This window comes from Mus musculus, chromosome 6, assembly GCF_000001635.26.
Source record: "Mus musculus strain C57BL/6J chromosome 6, GRCm38.p6 C57BL/6J".
Classification (NCBI taxonomy): Eukaryota; Metazoa; Chordata; class Mammalia; order Rodentia; family Muridae; genus Mus; species Mus musculus.
The window spans coordinates 112,769,446-112,794,006 of record NC_000072.6 but is presented as its reverse complement, the minus strand read 5'-3'; the positions used below and the strand labels follow the sequence as shown (position 1 = coordinate 112,794,006).

General features: G+C 45.4%; 1 protein-coding gene across 6 annotated transcripts in view; it reads left to right on the top strand.

Annotated features, from left to right (window-relative positions):
• The window catches only part of Srgap3 (SLIT-ROBO Rho GTPase activating protein 3), a 229,535-nt gene that overhangs the window by 153,499 nt on the left and 51,475 nt on the right, over positions 1 to 24,561 (top strand). For all 6 annotated transcript variants that reach the window (XM_006506145.2, XM_030255398.1, XM_006506146.2 and 3 more), the window contains exons 5-9: positions 12,949 to 13,134; positions 16,859 to 16,987; positions 18,287 to 18,508; positions 20,308 to 20,409; positions 22,443 to 22,640. In XM_006506145.2, the coding sequence (XP_006506208.1) occupies positions 12,949 to 13,134; positions 16,859 to 16,987; positions 18,287 to 18,508; positions 20,308 to 20,409; positions 22,443 to 22,640 (837 nt within the window). The remainder of the gene's footprint in view (positions 1 to 12,948; positions 13,135 to 16,858; positions 16,988 to 18,286; positions 18,509 to 20,307; positions 20,410 to 22,442; positions 22,641 to 24,561) is intronic.

The following is a 24,561-nucleotide window of genomic DNA, read 5'->3' as shown; positions in this document are numbered from 1 at the left end:
TTTGAACCAGCCCCAGATTGCTTACTACAGCAGGTACGGCAGCAGAGCTACACAGACAGCTGCTTCTCTGGGTTATTTAGTGATGAGAAAATGAAAATCTGTTCTAAATGCTTAGTGTAGAGAAAACTTTCTTCCCCATTAGTCCCAGCCTTCAGTTGGTTGACTCCACAGATGTGGAGATCACGGTTATAGAGGGCCATTTGCACATGTTAAGCACGGTTAGTATGATAGGCTCTATAGCGTGCCAGAGAGTCTCTGTATCAGTAGTCATGACTGTCATTACTGTGTCACCCTCAATGGGTGTGAGATAGGCTGTTGTCTGTACTCCAAGGAGTAGGGTGAATGATGAGTGTGTAAAGGTAGTGAATGAATGGAACTGTCTAGCTTAGAATTCTGTAGGTGACTTCCCTACCCTGGTCATTACCCGTGCTAGGTCTTTCCTATTCTCCATGAGTCCCTCTGTATATATCACATTTCCCACACTAGTTCTGCACCACACCTCCAGGCCCAGGACCTTGCTGCTCCTGCTTAGGTCTCTAACCTTCCCTCCACCCTCCTGTTGGGCACCACATTTTGCCTGTCCTGATTTGCTTCAGGTTGCTGTGATAAAAACAACCTGGCCAAAAGCAACTTGGGGAGAAGGGGATCTATTTGGCTTACTTCCAGGTCTCAACCCATCATCGAGGGAAGTCAGGGCAGAAACTCAAGGTAGGAGCTTGAAGTGGAAACCATAGAGAACCACTGCTAACTGCCTTGCTCTCTAGATTGCTTGCTTGCTCATACTCAGCTTGCTTTCTTATACAGCTCAGACCCACCTGCCTAGGGATGATGCTGCCCACAGTGGGCTGGGCCCTCCTACATCAATCACCAATGAAGATCTTTTCTCTGACCAAGTCGAGGTTCCCTCTTCTCAGGTGACTGTAGGTTATGTTCAGCTGACAAAAAAAAAAAAAAAGTCACCAGGAAAACTGTTTATACTCACCCCCTCTTTTGGTATATATGTAGGAGAAGGACCCTCAGTTCCAACAATAAATACCCCATGATTGCTAACTGTAGCCTTGTTTATCCATAGGTCCTGCATCCTATGAGTCTGAAATACCCCCTGAAGGCTCATATGCTAAAAGCTTGTTCTGATAACACAGCTTTATTTGGTGATTTTATTAGGGGGTAGAGATGGAGTGGCCTGATTTCAGGAAGTAGGTCACTGAGGACATGTCCTTGAAAAGTGTCTTGTCCCTAGCCCCTTTCTGTCTGTCTCTCTGCTTCCTGGTTGCTATGAGGTGAGCCACTTTGCTTTGACCTACATTCTTGACCCATGATGCTCCGTCTCACCACAAACTCACAGCAGGGGAATGGATTGGAATCTCTGAAGCCATGGACCAAAAATTAGTCTTTCCTCCTTTAATTTTTCTCAAGCACGCGCCACTGTGACAAAAAGCTAATTAACATGTACATGTTCAACCAACCTCGGGTCAAAATTTATTTTTTTTTAAAACAATCTCTAATACCAAATGTATGCAGAGTTCTTGTTAACTTCTTAAGCACCCATGACACGATAGAATGCCCACTTATACAGTGTAACATTGTGTTAGGTCCTATGAGGACTCTCAAGATGATGAAGTAGGAGGGGCTTGTGTAGGTTCTTTATTATCACTGCACCATTTTAGATAAGGGACTGGAACATGCATAGATGTTTTTGGTATCTGGACACATTTATGAGGAGATATCCTGAAGCAATTACCATAGACACTGTGGGATGATCACAGTTATTTAGAAATGCAGTTTAATCCCCATATTCAGGGCTTCCCACTGTGGCATCAAAGAACCTTTGTTGTCTGAAAACTTGAAACATTTTAGAGATGGGCTCTGTCAGCATCTTGCCCATCCTCGATGCTCCCATGGTGCGGGCTGAAGCAAAGACATGAGGAAGTGGTGTGTGGCCAGTGAGGAGTGTTAGATAGACCTGAGCATACCGACAAGCTGGAGACAACATGAAGCAGAGCTTGAGGCTTGCTCAACTGCTTCTTAACAAATTGCCTCCAAATTCAGTGGCTTCAAACCCACCATGTTATTTGCTTATGAGTCTGTAGATTAGCAATTTGAGCTGGTTCAACTGCAACCAGTCTTGTGGTGGCAATTTTCTGGATGATTAAGAAAAAGAAACCCAGAGTTAGTGGACCCCAGTAACTTCTGCTAGTAATCTGCTAGTAATCACTTTTGCTAATACCCCAAAGCAAGTTACAGTCAAGCCCTGGATCCCAAGATAGAAAAATAAACTCCCTTTTTTCCTGTATTCACAATGTTAAAGCCATGCCTAGGCAATGTCTGGGCGGCCGTCACAGCTACCCAGCTGGCTGGGGCATTGGGGACCTCTTGGACTTCACCGCTAGAAGCTTCTATGTAACATCCCACTTATACACATCTTCCCAGCTCCCTTGTTGCCCAGTCCTAGCCTCAGGGGTGTAGTAACTAAGGAATGAATGAGGGAGGAAGGGGCTGTGCAATCAACCCTATTCTTTTCCTTCTCCATGTTCTGTGGAAGAAGTGGTCTGCTTGGAGGCCCTGAAGAAGGTCATGATGATGGTGATCTGTTCTATTGTCTGTTAACCCTGCCCCTTTCCAGCCTCCACCAGCTGTCTACAGTATAGTCTTTGATCACATATTGACTTGAAGTAAAGAAGAACACAGAGTAAGATTGTGGGCCAGGGTGGAATCCTTCCAAAGAAACAGAGACAAAGCAAATGACAAACTTCAGCTAAAATCACATTTAGGTTTTCATTGTATTTCTGGGTCATGAGATACAACTGTTGTTTTGGTAACTGATTGGTGCCCTGGTAGGCCACTTCAGCCCCTTTTTTGTGTTCAGTAGCTCTGCGCTGGCTGCTGGCCCTGCCTTGCAAGCCCAGGCAGCAGGAAGAGCGCTGTTCCTTTATTGAAAGCAGAATGACAAAAGCTTCAGGTGTCCACACCAAGCAGGAGCTAGTGACCAACAGACACAAAAACCGGAGTAATGACTATGCCATACCTTGTGCAAAGTCCAACTTGATTTGATTGTGTGCCAAGCTCAGGGGTATGAAATCCACTCTGGGCCTCCAGGAAAATATTTGTAATGATGCCTCCCTCCCAGTGGCCCTGCTCAAAGATGGGGGAATGGAGAGGGCTTCCCACTGGGAGCTCTGTATTTGACTTCTAGTCCCAGCTCTACCCAGGCTCTCTATATAGCTTTTTATTTTTACGTGCGTGCATGCGTGCGTGCGTGCGTGCGTGCGTGCATGTGTGTGTGTGTGTTTATGTGATGGTACATGCATATGTGCATGCACATACATGTGCACACATGTAGAGGCCAGAAAGCAACCTCAGGTGTCATTCCTCTGACACCATCCACTTCTTTGATACAGCATCTCTCACCAGCCTGTAGCTCACCAAGGACGCTAGGCTGGCAGGCCAAAGAGCCTCTGGTGTCTTCTAGATGACATTTAAATACAACTCTTATGGTTTCTCTATGCCACTGGGCCCCCTAAATTATTTAATACTTTCCTTTAATTTGTCCAAATCCATCCTCTTCTCCTTTTCTTTAAATTGTCTCTGTCCTGATTAATTAGTGGAAATGCAGCCTGTGTGCTGGCAAAAGCACAGGCTTCAGAGGCCCTGTTAGGAGAGCCCCTGATTCCTCCTCCCAGGAACACATGAGTATTTCCAGCTCCTCATCTGGAGATGGATGAGGAGCTCAGTGGCTATGGAGGCTATCCCAGTGCCTGCTGAGCACTGGTGTCCTGCCCCTACACTGCCTCCGTTGCTAGCATCTTGTTAGTGGGGTCTCCTTCCAGAGCTATTTTTTTCCAGTCAGTGCATATGTCCAACATGCTTCACACACCCAGTTCCCAGGAGAGGGAGCCACTGTCCCTGCACACTGCCTCTTGCCATGGTCATTGTTTTTTCTTCCCCCACACACGGTACTGGTCGCAGGCTTGGCACTGGTCTGAATGCTCCGGAGGTACTGGGATTCAGTTTTGTTCTCACCGTGATCTTTGAAAGGAGGAGGCATCATTACCACCGTATTCTGGTGGCTCTAAGGGACAGAGGGTCAGGTAACCAGTCCAGGGTCACCCAGCTGGGGAGTGGCTGAGCCTGTGCCAGAGTTCCTAGGCTTAAGAGCCCATCCTGGAACTTCTAAAGGAAATATATTAACTGGTTACATAAATATATGTCAACTACAGCTGTCCCTGAGTAATTACAGGGCATTGGTTCCAGGACCCCTACAGATGCCAAGACCTGAGAACATTTAGTTCCTTTTATAAAACAGCATAGTATTTGCACAGAATCTACACACACCCTCCTGCAACCTTCAAATCCTCTTGCTTATTATGTATTATGCCCAATGTAGGTAGACACTAGACAGACAGTTGTTATGTTCTATTCTTTTGAGGATAGCAACAAGGAAAACATCTGTCCATGCTGAGTAGGGGCATAAACAGTTTCTGTCTTTGATCTACAGTGGGCTGATCATGAGGAAGTGGAAGCCTAGGTACAGAGGGCCGACTGGACTTTCAGAGATAGGCTTTGGAAGGAGGTCATATAGTTTATATGAGCAGCAAAATTCAACCTGATGTACAAGAAGCACTCTGCAACTGCCCTGGAACTCAGCCTCACTCAGTCACTGGGTGGCTGCAGCCAGAGACCAGCATTAAAGATGCATCAGTGTTAGTCTGTCGCTTTCCCATGTATACCCAAAGGGTCCTCAGAGCATTGAAAAGATTCATAGCATACTAGGAATATTGGTAATCATGTTGCTTACATAAATAATTCTTCCACCAGGTGTAGGGAAGACCCTACACAGTCAACTAGCCTGGATTCTTGGTCACCCAATTCAGTGCAATGAAGGACTAGAGTTTGGGCATCTGGTGGGTGTTTGTGTGTTTGTTTGAATTTCTGCCTTCACGCCACCCTGACAATGAGGGAACATGTGATGTATGAGGTAGCTCTGTCAGGTCACCACCTGCCAGCTGAGGTTCTTTCACCTGGATGGCCTCCTCACCTCACGGCTCTGGCTCACTCAGTCACAGATGTGCAGGCTGCTGCTTATTTGTGTGTGGATGATGAGATGTGACCAGACACTGAAAAGAACTCCTCCGTGGGGGTCTGACACAGTGTGAGGGAACGTGAGAAGTGAGCCAGCATGATGAAATCGTCGAGCATCCTAAAGTCGACGGAGATGAGATGGCCTTTGACAGAGCACGAGGGGGAGAGGACACAGAGAGGAGAAACACCAGGGAGGCAGCCGCTGGCCTGTGGGAGGGGCCTGCGGCTCTGCCAGTCAGCATTGTTCAGGAGTCACTGCCCTAAGCTTGGTGAGTTGGGATCAGGATTGATATGGGGAGCTGAGGAGCTGGGGTGGAAAGGAACCTGCCTTTGGGGGCTCATTATTGGCAAAGGACAGTAATCCAGTGCAGACAGGCTGTTTTGTTGTTTTGTGGCACTGTAACTGAGTGTCTGAGACTAGATGATCTGCTAAAAAAAAAGTGCTATTTGGTGTGAGGGTCTGAGATCTGGGAGGTCCCTGAGCATGGCATTGGCACCTGGTGAGTGCTTTCACACTGTGCCATCTGTGACAGAAAACCAGAGGCCAAGGAAGGTCCACTACAAGCAACAAGAGGAATTGAATCTGTTGGTAAAAATGTATACTTGCAATAACGAACCCATTCTGGCAATAGTCACCTCTCAACACTATTGCATTGGGGACTAATGTTCAGATGCATTAGTCTGGGGGAGCCATTCATACCACAGTACCAACATAACATTGGTGGCTCAGGTGTATCTGGGTCTGGGGACTTGCCTATCATTTCAGGGTCCATCTCACCAATACAGTGTGTACTTTGAGGGCAGAGGCTTTGTCATCTGTCCTATGATATTTTGAGGACATCAGGTGTAATCCTGGCACAAAGCTGCTTGATTAATATTTAATTACAGTGAAGTGTGGTTCTTCTACCCCTTCCAATGTACTCACTATCTCTGAGGCAGAAGAACTTTGCCTCACTTCTTCCTTCCTCTGTTCTTTCTTCCTCTCCTTCCTTATTTCCCTTTCTTCCATCCATCTGTCTATCTATCCATCCATACTCTACCAATTCATTGTGCATCCATCCATCCATCCATCCATCCATCCATCCATCATCTTTTCTTATTTGGGAACCAGCATGTAGCTCCTTGTGGTTTTGTTTCTTCTGTGTGAGCTTCTCCTATCAATTTTGCCTCATCCTGACCTCCTGGCCCCCTCCTGATACCACAGTGCCACTCTCTCATCACTATTTTAAATAAGGTCCCAGGGTAGCATCTAATTGGTCGGGTTTAGATCATTAGCCGCCATCCTTATGACCAGATTGAAATGATGTTTACCATTTGGCTGGGCCTGGGTCTCATGGCCACTGCCAGGATTGGAGGTCATATCCATTTCCCATGAACTCCATGGACTGAAAATAAAGGAGGGGAATTTGGGGGGTTTCCTCAAATAAAATCAGGAAGCTGTTCCTGGAGGAGGACTAGATGATCCTAGGCAGAGAAAAACAACAGATGTTCACTGAGGGGACAGCCGGGAGGGGAGGGGGAGGGCCAGGCAATGGCACTGAGCAGTCACCTGATATTTTTCTATGCATCGGCTATTCCTCAGCCCTGTTCAGCTCCTCCTTCTCCTACGCTAGTAGTTCTTTGTCTGAAATAGCCCGTGCGCACCCTCATGCACCATTCACCCAGATAACAGGAACTCTTTCTTCAAGGCTTGGTTTAGCTACCACTTCCCAGGAAGCTTTCCTGTAGTGTCCAAACTCCCCACCTCACAGCTCTTACTAGACCCTGTGATAGAATCCAGTATTGTCGTTTATATCCCCACCACAGTGTACATTCTATTAGATTCTATATGTCCTGTAATCTGTAGTATTTTCTGGTGTATAGCCTAATATAGTGTGGGGTACATAAGAAGTATTTAATGACTAAGGGTACAACTTCTCCTTATCTCCAAATGCCATCAGATCAAAGACAGAGGAAAATGGTATCTTCACCATTTTCCCTTCTTTTTTTTCTCTCTCTCTCCCTCTCCCCCTCTCTCTTTCATCTCTTTCCCTTATACCTCTCACCCATGCATCCTCCCATTCACCTTTCTACCTATGCATCCATTCAACCATATTCATCTAGTCCACTCATTTACACGTTCCCAAATGCATACAGATATACAGTGACTCCTGATGGCAGTCTGCCTGTATTCTAGCAAAGGAAAAGAGGCAAGGTCCTGGTCTCGGGACTTTGCATGCCAGTAGGAACAAGACAGTCTATAGACACAAAATAAGCAAATGAAAATAGCGATCAAGTTCTAGAGAAATCATAAGTCACTTCAGTGGGTTGTCTTAGTCAGGGTTTCTATTCCTGCACAAACATCATGACCAAGAAGCAAGTTGGGGAGGAGAGGGTTTATTCGGCTTACTCTTCCACATTGCTGTTCATCACCAAAGGAAGTCAGGACTGGAACTCAAGCAGGTCATGAAGCAGGAGCTGATGCAGAGGCCATGGAGGGATGTTCTTTACTGGCTTGCTTTTCCTGGCTTGCTCAGCCTGATCTCTTATAGAACCAAAACTACCAGCCCAGAGATGGTCCTACCCACAAGGGCCCTTTCCCCCTTGATCACTAATTGAGAAAATGCCTTACAATTGGATCTCATGGAGGCATTTCCTCAACTGAAACTCCTTTCTCTGTGATAACTCCAGCTGTGTCAAGTTGACACAAAACTAGCCAGTACATGGGTGATCAAATAAATTGTAGGACTTCCCTTTTTTCCTAGATGTCTTTTTAATGGCTTGGTCCAGGAGTTCAGGCACACTCAAATGCTTCAGAATGTGGCCCTTCTTGGGGATCAAAGTATACCTAGACTGTATCTTTTAGAAGATGTTTCCTAGCAACTGATCCTCTTGATGCCCTATAAACCATGTCTCCTTATGGATGCTGTTGACTTCCAAGTTGTCTGTTATCTTTTGCACTTGAATGAGGATCTGAAGGATCTTCACCACTTTCCTTCCAGTATCTGGGCATCTGGAAAGCTGTGACAGGTACATGAATACCAAGAAAGGCAACAGAATTACTAGAAAAGGCCAGGCCTTAGGGGTCAACAGACCCAGCCTCTGGTCTCTGTTTTGTTTTGTTTTGTTTTCCCTTTTCATTTCTGATTTTATTAATTTGGATACTGTCCCTGTGCCCTCTGGTTAGTCTAGCTAAGGGTTTATCTATCTTGTTGATTTTCTCAAAGAACCAGCTCCTGGTTTTGTTGATTCTTTGTATAGTTCTTTTTGTTTCTATTTGGTTGATTTCAGCCCTGAGTTTGATTATTTCCTGCCATCTACTCCTCTTGGGTGTGTTTGCTTCTTTTTGTTCTAGTGCTTCCAGGTGTGCTGTCAAACTGCTAGTGTAAGCTCTCTTTACTTTCTTTTTGGAGGCACTCAGAGCTATGAGTTTTCCTCTTACTATTGCTTTCATTGTGTCCCATAAGTTTTGGTATGATGTATCTTCATTTTCACTAAATTCTAAAAAAACCTTTAATTTCTTTCTTCACCAAGTTATCATTGTTCAGCTTCCATGTGTATCTCTGATTTCCATTGGTTTTGTTGGTATTTCAGACCAGCCTTATTTTGTGCTGATCTGATAGGGCGCATGGGATTATTTCAGTCTTCTTGTATCTGTTGAGGCCTGTTTTGTGACCAATTATATGGTCAAGTTTGGAAGGTACCATGAGGTGCTGAGAAGAAGGTATTCTTTTGATTTAGGATGAAATGTTGTATAGATATCTGTTAGATCCATTTGCTTCATAACTTCTGTTAGTTTCACTCTGTCTCTGTTTAGTTTCTGTTTCCATGATTAGTCCATTGCTGAGAGTGGGGTGTTGAAATCTCCCACTATTATTGTGTGGAGTGTGATATGTGCTTTGAGCTTTAGTAAAGTTTCTTTTATGATGTGGGTACCCTTGCATTTGGAACATAGATGTTCAGAATTGAGAGTTCATCTTGGTAGATTTTTCCTTTGACCAGTATGAAGTGTCCTTATCTTTTTTGATAACTTTTGGTTGAAAGTTGATTTTATTTGATATTAGAATGGCTACTCCTGCTTGTTTCTTGGGACCATTTGCTTGAAAAATTGTTTTCCAACCTTTTACTCTGAGATAATGTCTGTCTTTGTCATTGAGGTGTGTTTCCTGTATGCAGCAAAATGCTGGGTCCTGCTTATGCATCCAGTCTGTTAGGCTGTGTTTTTTTTGAGGGGAATTAAGTCCATTGATGTTAAGAGATATTAAGGAAAAGTGATTGTTACTTACTGTTATTTTTATTGTTACAGGTGGAATTATGTTTGTGTGGCTATCTTCTTTTGGATTTGTTGAAAGATTATTTGCTTGTTTTTGTCTAGGGTGTAATTTCTCTCCTTGTGTTGGTATTTTCCATCTATTATCCTTTGTAGGGCTGGATTTATGGAAAGATATTGTGTAAATTTGGTTTGTCATGGAATATCTTGGTTTCTTTGTCTATGGTAATTGAGAGTTTTCCTGGGTATAGTAGCCTGGGCTGGCATTTGTGTTCTCTTAGGTTCTATATGACATCTGCCCAGGATCTTCTGGCTTTCATAGTCTCTGGTGAGAAGTCTGGTGTAATTCTGATAGTTCTGCCTTTGTATGTTACTTGACCTTTTTCCCTTACTGCTTTTAATATTCTTTCTTTGTTTAGTGCGTTTGGTGTTTTGATTATTATGTGGTGGGAGAAATTTCTTTTCTATTCCAGTCTATTTGAAGTTCTGTAGGCTTCTTGTATGTTTATGGGCATCTCTTTCTTTAGGTTAGGGAAGTTTTCTTCTATAATTCTGTTGAAGTTATTTACTGGCCCTTTAAGTTTGGAATCTTCACTGTCTTCTATACCTATTATCTTTAGGTTTCTTCTTCTCATTGTGTCCTAGATTTCCTGGATGTTTTCAGTTAGGAGATTTTTTTGCCTTTTGCAAAAAAGGACATATGCCCCACCCTAGTGTATAGCTTCTGAAGGCCAGTCACTATGCACATCTGTTTATAAAGTACCTATACATCCTCCCGTCCAAATGACACTAGGAGAGCATGAAGACACCCATCCTCTCCATAGACACCAAGGATGTTATAGGATAGTTGGGAATCCAAGTTCTTCTGAAGTCCTATGGACTTTAGGATTCTGTCATCCCTTTGCATGGTGGAAAAAGCATAGTAAGAGGGACCTACAATCCTGTGCTCATTAGACTCCCACAGTGGGGTCGGACATCTTGGCTTTGAACCTTGACTCCAGCAATGCTAGTGTTTTGACCTCAAGGAAGATGACTGAAGTGTTTTTAGGTCCTCCCTATAAATCAGAGTTCACAGGTGCCTTTTCATGGTTTTTGTTTTTTGTTTGGTTTGTTTTGGTTTGTTTTTTTTTGTTTTTTTGTTTGTTTGTTTGTTTGTTATTAATGAGAAATACTGTGGTGGATGTGGGTGCTTAGATCAAGGTTCATCATGTAGGAGGTGCTCAGTAAGCCTTATGTGACATTGCTGTTTAAACTGATGTCCCACTGTCTCCAAGAGTGTACTAAGGATGGCTTGAAATGCTCCTTCAATGGATGCAGATGATAGAAAGATGCTTGTAAACTTTGAAGTACCAGGCAAGCTTAAATACAACTTTACATGTCCTGAACTGGAACATCAAGTAGACTCTTGTAGGCTATTGAACTAAATTCTTACCCTACTGAAGTCTGTGTTTCAGGTCCAGTTGGTTCTGGGTATCTGTCTGTTTTGCACCTGTGGAAATATTCAGAAAGAAAAGTCTACACTGAGCATGAACAGACTTTCTTCTTACAATTATTCTCAGTAACTACTACATACTCAGTAATCTACTTACATAACATTTGCATTCCATTAAATATTGTACGTGACCTAGAGAGGACTTAAAGCCTACAGAAGGACACACTTAGGCTTTGTGCAGTTGTGGTACTGTTTATATAAGAGACTTGAACATTTGCAGATTTTGGCATCCATGAGGCAGACTGAGAACCAGCCCTTCATGAATACCAAAGGATAACTGTAATTAAATAAAGGCAACAATTGAGGGTTCCGGCATAAATCAACTCATTTCTGAGAGGCCTCTAAATACACTCTTCAGTGGCAGCTGTCTGCCATGTCACCATGTGCAGTTGGGTTCCCTGTTATCTTTGGGACCAGCCATCAATGGGATCATAGACAGTTGAGCCCCAGGTTCTCGGGTTTTATTCTTCATGCATGGGAGTTTTAGAACAGCCCAGGAAGGATCCTGGGAAGTTTGGCTTGTAGGGCATAGGAGGAGCATTGTGTGGCTCAAGGGTGTGTGTGTGAAAAATTGAGGTAATGGCAGGGGGTGGGTGGGGTGGGAGGAAGAAACCGAGGCAGGTGGAAAACATGGGAAGCGGAACACCCATCTGGGATGCTGCCCTGGTGCAGTTAGACAGATGCACATGTGGATGGCTGAGCAGAAGATCCAGCATGGCGTTTCTCAACCTTTCCAGTACTGTGACCCGTTAATACAGTTCCTCGTGTTGTGGTGGCCCCCCACCATCAAATTATTTTCATTGATACTTCATAACTGTAATTTTGACACTGTTATTATTATGCAAATACATGATATGTAATAGGTGGTCCCTGTGAAAAGATTGTACCCAAAGGGTTTGACACCCAGGGATTGAGAACCATTGATCTAGACACATGTAGAAATGCTTCTCCCACCCCAATGCATTACCCAGTGAGGATGATAGGTTGATGCTGAGATAAACAGACTTGGAAAGCTGAAGTAGAAAAGTTGATGTAGCAATCTTCACTGAACCCAGGAGGTGTGTGTGTGTGTGTGTGTGTGTGTGTGTGTGTGTGTGTAGATACAAGCAGCAGAAGCTGAATGCCTCTGAGCAGAGAGGGATCGTGGAGCATCTGAAGGGACAACTGCAGTAGGTGCTACCAACTCTTGACTATCTTCAATGCTTGCTGTGAACCACAGCCTAAAGACCCTGGGAACAACAGGACCTTGTCGCTCACCTGGAAGGCTGCACTCATTCCTTCTGGCCACTAGATGTCAAACACGTACCACTGACAATATTTTCTGGGCTGTGGGGTTTACAAAGAGTGTCCTGGAACTGGCATACTGGAGTGGATGAGATCAGTGAGAAGTGGGTTCTCAAAGCCCTGGGGGAAACTACTAAAGTGAGCCCTGTCGGGTGGGCTGCAGAGGAGTCTCCATCAAGATCTGAGAGGAAGCGCTGGCTACGTGTCTCATTCATAGGATGCTTTGTAAGCTTGGAAAGGTTTCAGGATGCAACTTCAGGCTCAGAATTCCCCCTGTTATAATCATATCCTGTTTTGTAATAGAAGCTGAGCAGCAGAGTGCAATTTGCTTTGTTGGAATTCTTTGTATAGCTAAGGTTGAATGTATTCCAGGGACCGCAGAGTATCTATTAGGTTATGTAACAGGGCCGTGTGCAAAGCCCATTTTAGGGCTTTTCCATTGACTTCAGGGTGGAGATAAGGAAGAAGGATACACGGATCACGTCTGGCAGGACTAGAGAGGATGGCCAGCAAGAGCCTGGCTTACCATATCACTTGTAGGTTGTCGTGGCTCTTCTTAATTTTTTGTTTATTAGCTCATGCTTGACACTTAGTAGGGCCTCAGTGATGTGATGATGATAATGATGATGAGGGTGATAATGATGTCACTCACGATAAAGCTGTTTCACCTGAGGAGCATCTTCATTTCCAGCCCTAAGGGACTCTGTGCAGAAGTAAAGAGGCTAAGGTGAATGTGTAATGGGAAAGCAAGAGTTCTGTGGCCCTTGGGGTGGGGCCAGGGACCACAGAATGTACCGTGCTGAGCCATAATGGCCTATTGGTTTCTTGTACGCATTGTCCTCAGGTCATGAAAACCTACCACATGTACCATGCAGAGAGCATCAGTGCAGAAAGCAAGCTGAAGGAGGCTGAGAAGCAGGAGGAGAAACAGTTTAACAAGTCAGGAGAGCTAAGCATGAACCTGCTCCGGCACGAGGACAGACCCCAGCGCCGCAGCTCCGTGAAGAAGATTGAGAAGATGAAGGAGAAGGTGAGTGAGAGGAATGGGGCAAAGCACGGAGAGGAGAGCGGTGCTCTCAGCCGCTCCTCCTTCGCATGAAGGATGAAGGAGCCTGGCCTGGTTCCATTTGTGTGGCTGGGATAAAACATCCTGACAAAAAGCAACTTAGTGGAGAAAGAGTTACTTTAACTCACACTTACAGTCTACGACAGCAGAGATATCCAGGGAGCAGGTCCTGAAAACGGTTTCTCATATCACATCCACAATCAAGGGCAGAGAGGATGGAACACATGTGCTCACACAATTGCTCGCTTATGCTAAGCTAGCTTGATTCACTTAACAAAGTTCAGGACCCAGCCAATGAGGTGGTGTCACCACATTCAGGGTGGGTCTTCCCATCTCACGTCACTCAGTTAAGACAATCTCCTCTAGGCGTGTCCAGAATCCAACCCAATGTAGACAGTTCCTCATTGACACTCTCTTCCTGGGCAATTCTGGGTTGTCAGGTTAACATTTAAAGCCGTCACAAGTCTGTTGTGAAATTGCCATTGCTGTGTCAAAGACCATAGCTTCAGAATCACTGTGTATGGGTGCTGCAAGGCTTTTTGTAGGCATGGTGGAGGGAGCTCAAGATTTGGAGCCTGGGGTTTATTCGTTTGTTTACTTGCGTACATTGTATGCAAGTGTATGCACAATCGTATGCAGATGTGGTCCTCACCGTCTTGTGTCTATGTAGAGACCAGAGGGTGACATCAAATACCTTCCTCTATTGCACTCTGCCTTCCTGTTTGAGACAGGGTCTGTCTCTGAACCTGTAGTTCATTGGCTAGACTGGCTGTCCATCAAGCCCCCAGGAGTCTCCTGTCTCTGCCCCTCCGCCAGCTCTGGGGTTACAGACCTACATTTAGTTTCCACATGGATGTCAGGGATCCAAACAGGTCTTTATGCACACACAGCCACCACTTCACCCACTGAGCCCTCTCTGCCACCTCTGAGCTGGGGTTTTAAATGCTACATTAACACTGATCCCTGAGTTTCAGTTGTTAAATCTGATAAATACGTCTCATTGCTCATGTTGGCTCTGATAAATTGATAACGGCTGCCCAGGATGCTCTATTGAGGATTCTGAAGCTATATCAAGGCTTAGCTGAAAAGGTGCTGAGATCGGTTAATGATGTCTGCTATGGCCAGAGAGTTTTGAAGGGCAGGACACATCTGTGACTTCTAACTCTCCTTTCTTCTTCAAAAGCTATAATCTTCTTGCTGAATCTCTATATCCATCTATTCCCCAGCACCAGGAAACATTTGCAGAGTTCTTCTATATGCCAGCCACTGTGTCTGATGTTTATCTGCTCTTCCATGGGCCTAACTCTATGATTATAGGATCCGTTAGAAATTACAGACTGGATGGGAACAAAACCCAATAGAACCTGGGTAAACAGGGAAGCATATAAAAGTGTGTGTGTGTGTGTGTGTGTGTGTGTGTGTGTGTGTGTGCATGTCCTGGTATAATTTTTGAAATTGAGGAAGACCCAAAATCCAGACAAAGATGTCATACCAAAATGGGCAATAAATAAAGTTGAATAGACATTTCTTTTTTTAATATTTTATGTCTATGGGTGTTTTGTCAACATGCATATATACACCCCACTTGTATACCTGGTGCCCTCAGAGACTAGAAGAGGATTCATATTCCCTGGAACTGCAGTTATAAGCAGTTGTGAACCACCATGTGGGTGCTGGGAATCAAACCTGGGTCCTCTAGAACAGCCACTGATCTTACCTCTTGAGCCATCTCTTTAACATCTGAATAGACAATCCTTAGGACCCTGTCTAGGTGGTCTGTAAATACAGAGCAGTCTGCGTGGCATCACTAAGGATGAAGGAAATGTAAACAAAAACCATAGCTCAATAGTGCTTCACAAGCCACCAGAAGGACCACGATAACAAAGGCTGGCAGGAAGAAGCAGGGATGCAGATGTGGAAATCAGGGAACCTTGCACCAGTGTCAGGGACAGGTTGTGTATGTGGGTGGTTCTGTCACTGTGGAAAGCCATCTGGTTGCTCTTCAGTGGACCAGGCTACCATGTGTCTCAGTAGCACCTCTCCTGGGTGTCTGCCCCTGGGGCATGAAAACATATTTGTATAAAAATTTGTATGTGAATGTTCACAGTAGCACTGTTCATCATACCCAAAAGATGAAAACTACTTGAATGGAACTCAATCATGAAAAGGAATGAAGTCCTGATACAAGCCACAATGTGGATGAACCCCAAAGTGAAAGAAGCCAGACACAAAAGGCCACATGCTCTACAAAATAACTTATGTAAAATGTCCGGAATAGACACACCGAGAGACACGGGAAGTAGATTGTTGGTAATCTGAGGAATTGGAGGAGAATGAGAGTGTGGCTGCTCACTGGGGCAAGGTTTCTCTCCAGAGGAAGTGCCTGGGTGGAAAGATACTGGCTAAGATTGTAGAGGCTCATTCCTGGTGTAGTCATATGCTAATTAGCAACTTGGCTCCTGGACAAGCCACTTTTCTTCTTGAGTTCTCATTTCCTTGCCTATAAATAGATGAGTTCAGCTAAGATGCCATGACTGTCCTTTTCAATTCTAAAATGAACTCAGTCCAGGAAAGTGGTCTCAAGGTCACAGTGAGTCCCTAGATAGGGTCAAGAGTATCCAGACTGTGTGGATGGGTGTCTCGCTGTTACTGGATGTGAATTCCAGGAGACATATGCTGAATGATCCCCGAGTAAGAGGATCTAGGAGCAAGTCAGAGGAGATGCTGGAGGACAATTTCAAGGTTGGCCATGGAACTGGTATACTCCAAAGCTAAATCTCACAAGGAATGAGGAATGGAAAGGAGCAGCTAGCATGTTTTCTTTAAAGAGACCCTGCCCCAAGACGCCTCAGTCTGAAAGGGCAGTTATCCATTGTGCCTTCTCTTGCTCCTCCCTTCTGGGCTGGCTAAGCATAAAAGTGGCTTTGCCAAGATTCTGGGTGCTCTACCCTGTTTGTCCTTTCATTCAGACCCAGACTTTCTCCTTCTTGTCTGCTTTTTCTCCTCCTCCCCTTCCCCCTCTTCTTAAAAATGATCCAAGACTTGCTTAGTCAGTCTGGTTTGGGTGCCTCAGATCCATGACCCACAAGCAAGACAGGTCACGGCATCGACTTTGTGGAATTCGCTTTCTTGTGTGGATGCTAACCATCAACAAATAAACCAAGAGCTTCTGACAGGACAGAACAGGGGAGCAGAGTAGAGATAAGAGGGATGCATAGCAGACAGGGCCATCATCAGGAGCTTGGTAAGGTCCTGAGTGACATCAAGGAACAGCTTGCTTAGAGGCTTGGGTGTGTGACTCCAGAAAGTCTGAAGGACTCAAAGCAGAAATGCACTTGGTCTCTTGAGGATGGACAAAAGAGGTTGCATGAGAAAAGGCAGATATACAGAGAAGGGGCTGGAATGGTGATCTGGAGTGCTAGCCAGCAGCTAAGTCTTTGGAAGCCCATGGAGGGTACGGAGGGTGGAGTGTCTTACCTACACCCCACTGGTAGAGACCACCTGGAGGTCTGCTGTATGACAAGTGATCAAGTATATTGCTTAGTTCAGGGTCCAACAGCACTGCCTTGGTACAGAAGCATCCCATAACTAGGAGGTGGGACTCATTGCCAGATGGTTCACATGGAAATCATCAATCATTAATGACCCTGATAGGCTGGGCTCTGATGGCTATGTCTTCTCCCTACAGAGGCAGGCCAAGTATTCTGAGAACAAGCTCAAGTGCACGAAGGCCCGGAATGATTACCTGCTGAATCTGGCAGCCACCAACGCAGCTATCAGCAAATACTACATCCACGATGTCTCTGATCTCATCGATGTGAGCAACCTGGGTGGCCTGGGGCTGGGTGAGGGTTTCACGCAGGCTGCAACAACTCATCAGCTAAAGCAAGTCTGGGACTAGGTGGGAACCTATCTAGGCTGGTGCTTCTCACAAGTTGGGGGGGAGATGGAGCTGGCCATGGTCCTTAACTGACAAGTGGGTTGGCCAAGCTTTTGTAACCCTGCTAGAGAGGATAAGGGCTGGAAGTGTTTGGGGTTGGGGTATGAGCTAATTCATGCCTACACTTTCTGTAGATGGAAGTGATCTCTGGTGAACTCCCCATAACTTGATTAGTTAGATACACAATACCAACCTCCAAAGTCCTCCCTTCTGTACCAGGGCCTCTGCTAGGAGTGAGAGCACAGGGCAAAGTGTATATATACAGTTTGTACTCTTAGAGGCTGCTGGTATGGAAGAGAAGGAGGCCATTTATTCAGAACCCTTGTTGAGTCCAGCCACCATGGGAAAGCCATTGGGAAGTTCTCCTGGGAGGAATGAGTTTGAACACTGACAGTGGGTAGCTGGCTGTGCAGGGCACCCTGGAGAGCATCAGGCTTAAAGAAGGATATTGTGAGTAGAGTGATGGGAGATAATGTCTTAGAGCCAGGACTATTTCTCTGTCTCCCCTTCCATGCTAAATGGAGAATCCATTTCTGTAGGTGTGCAGTAGTAGGTTTGGTAGTGGCCGCTGGATTCTTTCCCTCTAACCCAATGTATTCTATTCTGGAAGCCAGGACATGGGGTTTGGGGGCAGCAATCTGCTCAGCCTTCCAACGGCCTCAGGCTAGCCCCCTCCTCTTCCCTAGCTCTCAGCTTTCAGCTTTTAGCCTTTATGCCTTTTCACTTGCCAAATGATTATTGAGCACCTACTGTGGACTAGGGCTTAAAGCTCAGCAGTGGGGGGCAAGAGCCAGCAAGCCCCTTAGAGCACACCTGCCTAAAGCACATTACTAGACAATTCCAAAGGCAGGTGACAAGGGCCACAGTGAGGGAAGCAGAGAGCATGTAGATGTCTGACCAAAACCCAGTATGGAAAACTTCCAGAATGAAATGGGCTATAAGTTTAATGGCAAATGGAGAACATTCCAGGCAGAGAGCATGCTTGGAGGTAAGATTGTGTTGAGAGCCTGGGGCAATGAAGGAGGCTCTGTTGGTACCCACATTTCATCTCTGAGCTCCCTCTGAGGGGTTTGATATGGCTTGTTCAGGACTCCAAAGTGCTCTGCAATGGAAGGTGATCATAGGTCCCCACTCCAGCTCTCACTTGTACCCTTCTGTCCTCTGCCTCTCCCCAAGTGCTGTGATTTGGGCTTTCACGCCAGCCTGGCCCGCACTTTTCGGACCTACCTCTCAGCAGAATATAACCTGGAGACCTCTCGCCATGAGGGTCTGGACGTCATAGAGAATGCAGTGGACAACCTGGACTCCCGGAGTGACAAGCACACAGTCATGGATATGTGCAGCCAGGTCTTTTGCCCTCCACTCAAGTTTGAGTTCCAGCCCCACATGGGGGATGAGGTAGGCTTCCTGCCAGAATCCTACGTAATGAGTCCAGTTTCCATTACCATATGAAAGTACCTGAACCTGAATACGCAGTGGTTCTCAACCCGTGTGTCATGACCCCTTAAGGGTTCACCAATTCTCTCACAGAGGTCCCCTAAGACCATCTTACTTATCCGATATTTGCATTAGAAGTCCTAACAGGAGCAAATTACAGTTGTGAAGTAGCAATGAAGATAATTTTATGGTGGGTGGGGTCACCGTGACATGAGGAACTGTATTCAAGTTGCACCATCCAGAAGGTTGAGAACCATTGAGCTAGAGGCCTCTTCGGTTTAGATACAGGAAAGCTAGGAGTTCTAAAAGCATGGTGCTGGTATCTGCTTGTCAACTTGTGAAGACTGTCCTGGTGTAAAATGACATGGATACCATTCTGCAAGGCAGAACAAACATGTAGCTCGGGTCGGTCTTTCTTTTGCTTCTGATAAAGCCACTACTGCTGCTGTGGCAGCACCTTGTCGAAACCTAGTCACTTCCTGGCAGCCCCACTTCTGAATCCCATTTTCACAGGACTTTGAGAATGAGTTTCCCATGCCTCAAATTTGGGAGAAGGGCGTGTTAACATCATAGCTACTACTTCTGTTCTCTTCCATGCTCCTAGTGCATTGTGGGAGGAGAAAAAGCCCGAGCACATAGGCCGTTATTTACCTCGGTGGCCTAGGGTCAGCTCTTAACTCATGAGCTTCTTCGGATGATCTCCTTGTCTTGTTTGCTAACGTCCCCTACCTACAGAATTGTAGGACCTTGGCTTTCCTTAGACCCCTCTCCTAGGTGTGTTTAGGAAACTTCAAGGATGCTCCAGTCTTCCTAGAAATAGTCTCCTATATCCTTGGACCTGAGATGGCCTCATCTGACACCCCTTCCAATACTGTGAGCCTCTGATGCACCAGACAATTGACTTTTCTTCCATGCTTGTGCTGTCCAGACCCTAACTGAGGTCTGGAGAGGAAAACAAACAAAGTCACAGGTAGTAACAGCTTTGGAAGGGAAGACCTTGAAAGAATAGTGCAGCCACTCTTTGTTTCTGTGGGTGACTGCTTCCAGGACACTGGTGATATCTGAATTCAAGGGTACTGAAGCTCCTCACATAAGAACACTATTCAAAGAACTTGTGCGTATCCTCCTGTATACTTGAAATCGCCTCTGCATTACTTAGCATACCTAACACTATGCAACTGTTGTGCACGGTTGTGTTGTATTGCTTAGGGGGCAATAAGAAAATGCCTGCCTACATTCAGTCCAGAGATTTTTTCCCCCTCCTATATATACTTTCTGTCCTTGGTTGGCTGAATTTGTGGACATGCAGTTTGTAGACAAGACAGACCAACAATGTGATTGTCACAATTGTCTCCGGTGCATCTTTACTCATTCCTAACAGTGACAGGAGCACTTGTCAACTGCTTCTGGTTCACTGTGCTCACTACTGTCTGTCCAAGCAGTTACTTTCATTCCACAACTCCCTGCCTTGCAACTGATTAGTCTGGCTTGCTAAGATTATGTTAAAGGTCTCTTCAAGCCCACAGTGACTGTGCAAATATGACTGAAGAACCACGCTGGCGACAGCAGGAGGGTAGACGCTAGAGTAAGAGGACCCTAGTTCCCATCTGGTACTGCCTTTGCCGTCCGTGTCCAACACGGGTAACCCAGGGCAGACTCCTTGGCCTTGCTGGACCTGTGTCCTGGGCTCTGGATGGAATGTTAATGATAGCCCCCACCCTGGCTCCACAGATCTGCAATGACAGAGTTCCTTTCTGCAGGTCTGCCAGGTCAGTGCACAGCAGCCTGTCCAGACAGAGCTGCTCATGCGGTACCACCAGCTGCAGTCCAGGCTGGCCACTCTCAAGATTGAGAATGAAGAGGTGAGTGAGCTGCTACCCTGTGTCTAGTTTCTTTGGGCTTGTGCAGTGGAGTCTCATGCCCTGGACTGTATAGAAAATGATGGCTCATTGGTGGGAGACTATACAACCGCACAGCCCACCTGCACTAAGAATATTTAGTGCCCTAAAGGATGCTTACAAGACCTCACGTGAAAGGGAAACAAGAGAAAGCCGGACTCTATGTTTAGAACGATTGCAGATTTGCAGGCTTAGAATGCTTGGGAAAATGTTTTGAACTGTGAGCCTTGGCTCCATCTCAGCTGTAGAGTGATTGATAGTTACTAATGAGTTCATGCTTTTCTGCCTCACTCTCTGCTGTAAGTTTGGGTTGTCATCATCAGGAGTCAGAGTTAATATTTAAAATCACACAATGAAATAGGTAGTCCAGGCCACCCTAAATGTATTGTGGATTTTCAAACCCCAGGGAGTGGGTCAGCCTCACCAGTCCAGGGTTCCTCCCATATTGCTGAGTGGCACAGTATCACACTGTGCCGACCCATTCGGACATAGACTGAAGAAGCCAGGCAGGCAGTGTCAGAGGAAAGATGTCAGCCAACCCTGGGGCCCTGGAGAAAAGACCCCAGGATGTGGGCAGTGCCATTAAAGGTGGTGTGCAGTCAAGGTGTAAGGTGAGGAGGCCACTGTCTTCAAATGTCATGAAGGCTATCCTGGACAATAGGGACAGTTGTGCTTGGAATCGCTATAGAGGGCAGAGCTAGGACAGAGCTGAGCTGACATAAATCGAAGCAGGCCTGGGAAAGGTCACACGAAGACAAACCAACTTGTTTTTTTAAACCTGGCAAGACATATACAGCAGGCAGACAGAATGCGTCCTTTCTTTCTGCTTATCTTCTGTCTCCCCACCACCACCTCAAAGGATGTTTAATGGTTTACATGTATAATGCCATTAATGAAATTTAAATGGAAATCAGGGCCACAGGGAGGAGACAGAGGCACACAGCCCTCTCTGTGAGCTGTGGATGGGCTTGGATATGCTTATCCTCGAATCAGCTTCCTGTCAGTCTATGTTGGAAAAAATCTTTGATTTTGATGTATTCACTCATTTATCCATTCAACAAGTATTTATTTATGTGGTATTTATTCACATAATACATGCTAAACATTATTCTAGATAGAGAGTAAATTAAGGGAACACGGCCTCATAGGTTTTCCTCTTTCTGATGAGAAAACTAATTAAAATAGGAAGACCAATGAATGACTGCATATGGAGAAACAGTGAACCATGAGTGCTATGATATGTGAAGACATCAGGAGCCTGACACCATTAGGAGGTGACATTTCGGCTGAGAAACAATCAGAGAGACATTAAGTGTCAATGATCTTATAATAAATAGAGTCAGATTTTTTTGCCAGTGACCCCTTTGGACTGACCTAGCTCTGGGATATGGAGTCTGCCACTGAGATGCCCTTCATCCCAGGGCTTCTGTGAGACTGAGGTCCTCAACCCTGCTTCTGTCATCTCTGTGGTGTGTGGTTCCACTGTGCCTTAGGACGGAAACAAGTGTTCCAACTAAATCCTGTGGCAGTGAGCTAACTTCCCCAAGGTCCTGTCTCCCAGCAGATCACACCCACTATTAGATGACCTCTTCCTCCATGAATGAGGGAAAACATGAGAGAATTTCTGTTGATTTCCATGTTCAAGTGGCATCCCTCTAGCTCCCAGGAGAAGTCTCGTTTAGGTTCCTCTAACCAGACCAGAGAAAGAAGCCTAGAAGCTTGACTCCATTATCCTCATGACATTCCTCAGCAGAAGCAATCCATTAAATGACCTTAGATGGGGCAATCTGGTTTCTTAGCCTGCCAGTTACTTGGTCTTGGACCAATGACCAATTCACATCACTGTTTATGTCAATATAAGAAGATCAGCCATCTTGTCCTGTGTACCTTCTAGAGATGTTAAGTAAAAGAACAAAGAGATTCTCAGGAAAAGGACTTAGCGGTGTCAGAGGCATGATGAAATAAAGGGTATTTGTGGATATACTGTTTTTCCCTAGGTTCGGAAAACCCTGGATGCCACCATGCAGACCTTACAGGACATGCTGACCGTGGAAGACTTCGATGTCTCTGACGCCTTCCAACACAGCCGATCTACAGAGTCCATAAAGTCAGCTGCTTCTGAGACCTACATGAGCAAAATCAACATCGCCAAAAGGAGAGCCAACCAGCAGGAAACAGAAATGTTTTATTTTACAGTAAGTAGCATCCAGTACCTAGAGGCCACTGTCTGTTGACACCCTGCCTGTGGCTTTGGAAGAAGTCTGAATGAGAGAGATCCAGCAAAATACTATGACATAAATCTCCCAACATGCTTTTCAACATTAGGTTGCCTGGATTGGTTTTCTGAAGTGTAGAGTGACTCACCCGTGGGTGGTATTGGCATTGATCCTGAGTGATGGTCACTGATGCCTTTGGAAGGAACCAAAGAGAGAGTTTTAGTCATTTGGGTTAGATCAGTGGTTTGCAAAGTTCCTAATGCTATGATCTTTTAATATCCCATGCCGTGGTGACCTCCAACCACACATTTATTTTATTGCTGCTTCATAACTATAATTTTGCTAATTATAAATCATATTATAAATAACTGATATACATGATATCTAACATGTGACCCCTCCCCAAAGGGGTCAAGACCCACGGGTAGAGAACCTCTGGGTTAGAGGAACCTGGTGAAAGAGTCAGATAACCACCTAGAGTTCTTTGCACGCATTATTTTCTTAAATTGGTGACTAGACATTGAAAACTAGGACATCAGCATTGCGAGCTAGTTACTCAGGAGTTGCTAGTCTCTCTCCTATAAAATCCCAGGTTCCAGACCTTCAATTTTACCAGGGGACAGGAGGATAATTGGGGCTTTAGTTCAAGTTAGGCTTATTGAACATGGAGGCTGGGGCTGTAAGGGACTTATTTTCCATGTGGTACACATCCACATATAGGTCATGGGGACTCTGCTCAAATGCCCAAGGTGACAAGCTTTCTTTCATCCATCAGCCCTGCTGCTTGAGTGTGGCTGGTACTGGATAACAAAGCTTTTCTTTGTTATCATCAGGAAACCTACCACCCCAGGATCCCTGGGCATTGGTCTCCATGCTGTTTTCTCTGGTGACCAGCGTGAAGCTGATGCTATCTAACAGTCTTGGCTGCAGAAAGCTGGGGTTTCCATTCTCCAGGTTGAAGACCCTGAATTTCCCGCTCTCCCTTATAACTTTGGTTCTGAGTAGCCTCAGCATCCTAGTGGCTCCTGAATACATTCTCTAAAGTCAAATACAATATCTAAAGGCAAAGTCGTCAAGGACATATGCTGCCATGCCCTATACTTGCTTTGATTTGTTTTTAAGCTCGGATGGCATCAGCTAACTCTCTCTCCATATGCAGCCAGGCCTCCCTCCTCTTAAAGGTCTTGCAGGTAACAACTTAGGTAGGTCCTCCATGAGCTATCCTCTTGATGGACTCATGTCACAGGTACCAGTTGTCAGAATCTTAATCCAACTGCTCAACACCTATGCTCTTCTCAGATCTCGTATGATGTGCAGATTCAGGGAACACGGTCTCCAATATCTTAAAGATTGCTAAAAGGAAAATGTAATGGCTATGCCAGGCTATCGGCAGGCTGAAAAACCAAGTCACTTGAGACATACAGCTAGACTGATGTTGACTGAATTATCCTCATAGAATCTGCCACAAATTAATCCAGTTCTAGCCTCTGACTCTATATTGTGGTTAGCCTTAATAAGACCCTGCTGCAATCCCGTAGCTGGCACATACCTCATTCCTTCCATCGGTATTCTTTGACCTTGTCAAGAAAGAAAACAAAGCTAGTGTCTTAGTCAGGGTTTCTATTCCTGCACAAACATCATGACCAAGAAGCACTTGGGGAGGAAAGGGTTTATTCAGCTTACATTTCCACACTGCTGTTGATCACCAAAGGAAGTCAGGACTGGAACTCAAGCAGGTCAGAAAGCAGGAGCTGATGCAGAAGCCATGGAGGGATGTTCTTTACTGGCTTGCTTTCCCTGGCTTGCTCAGCCTGCTCTCTTATAGAACCCAAGACTTCCAGCCCAGAAATGGTCCCACCCACAAGGGGCCTTTCCCCCTTGATCACTAATTGAGAAAATA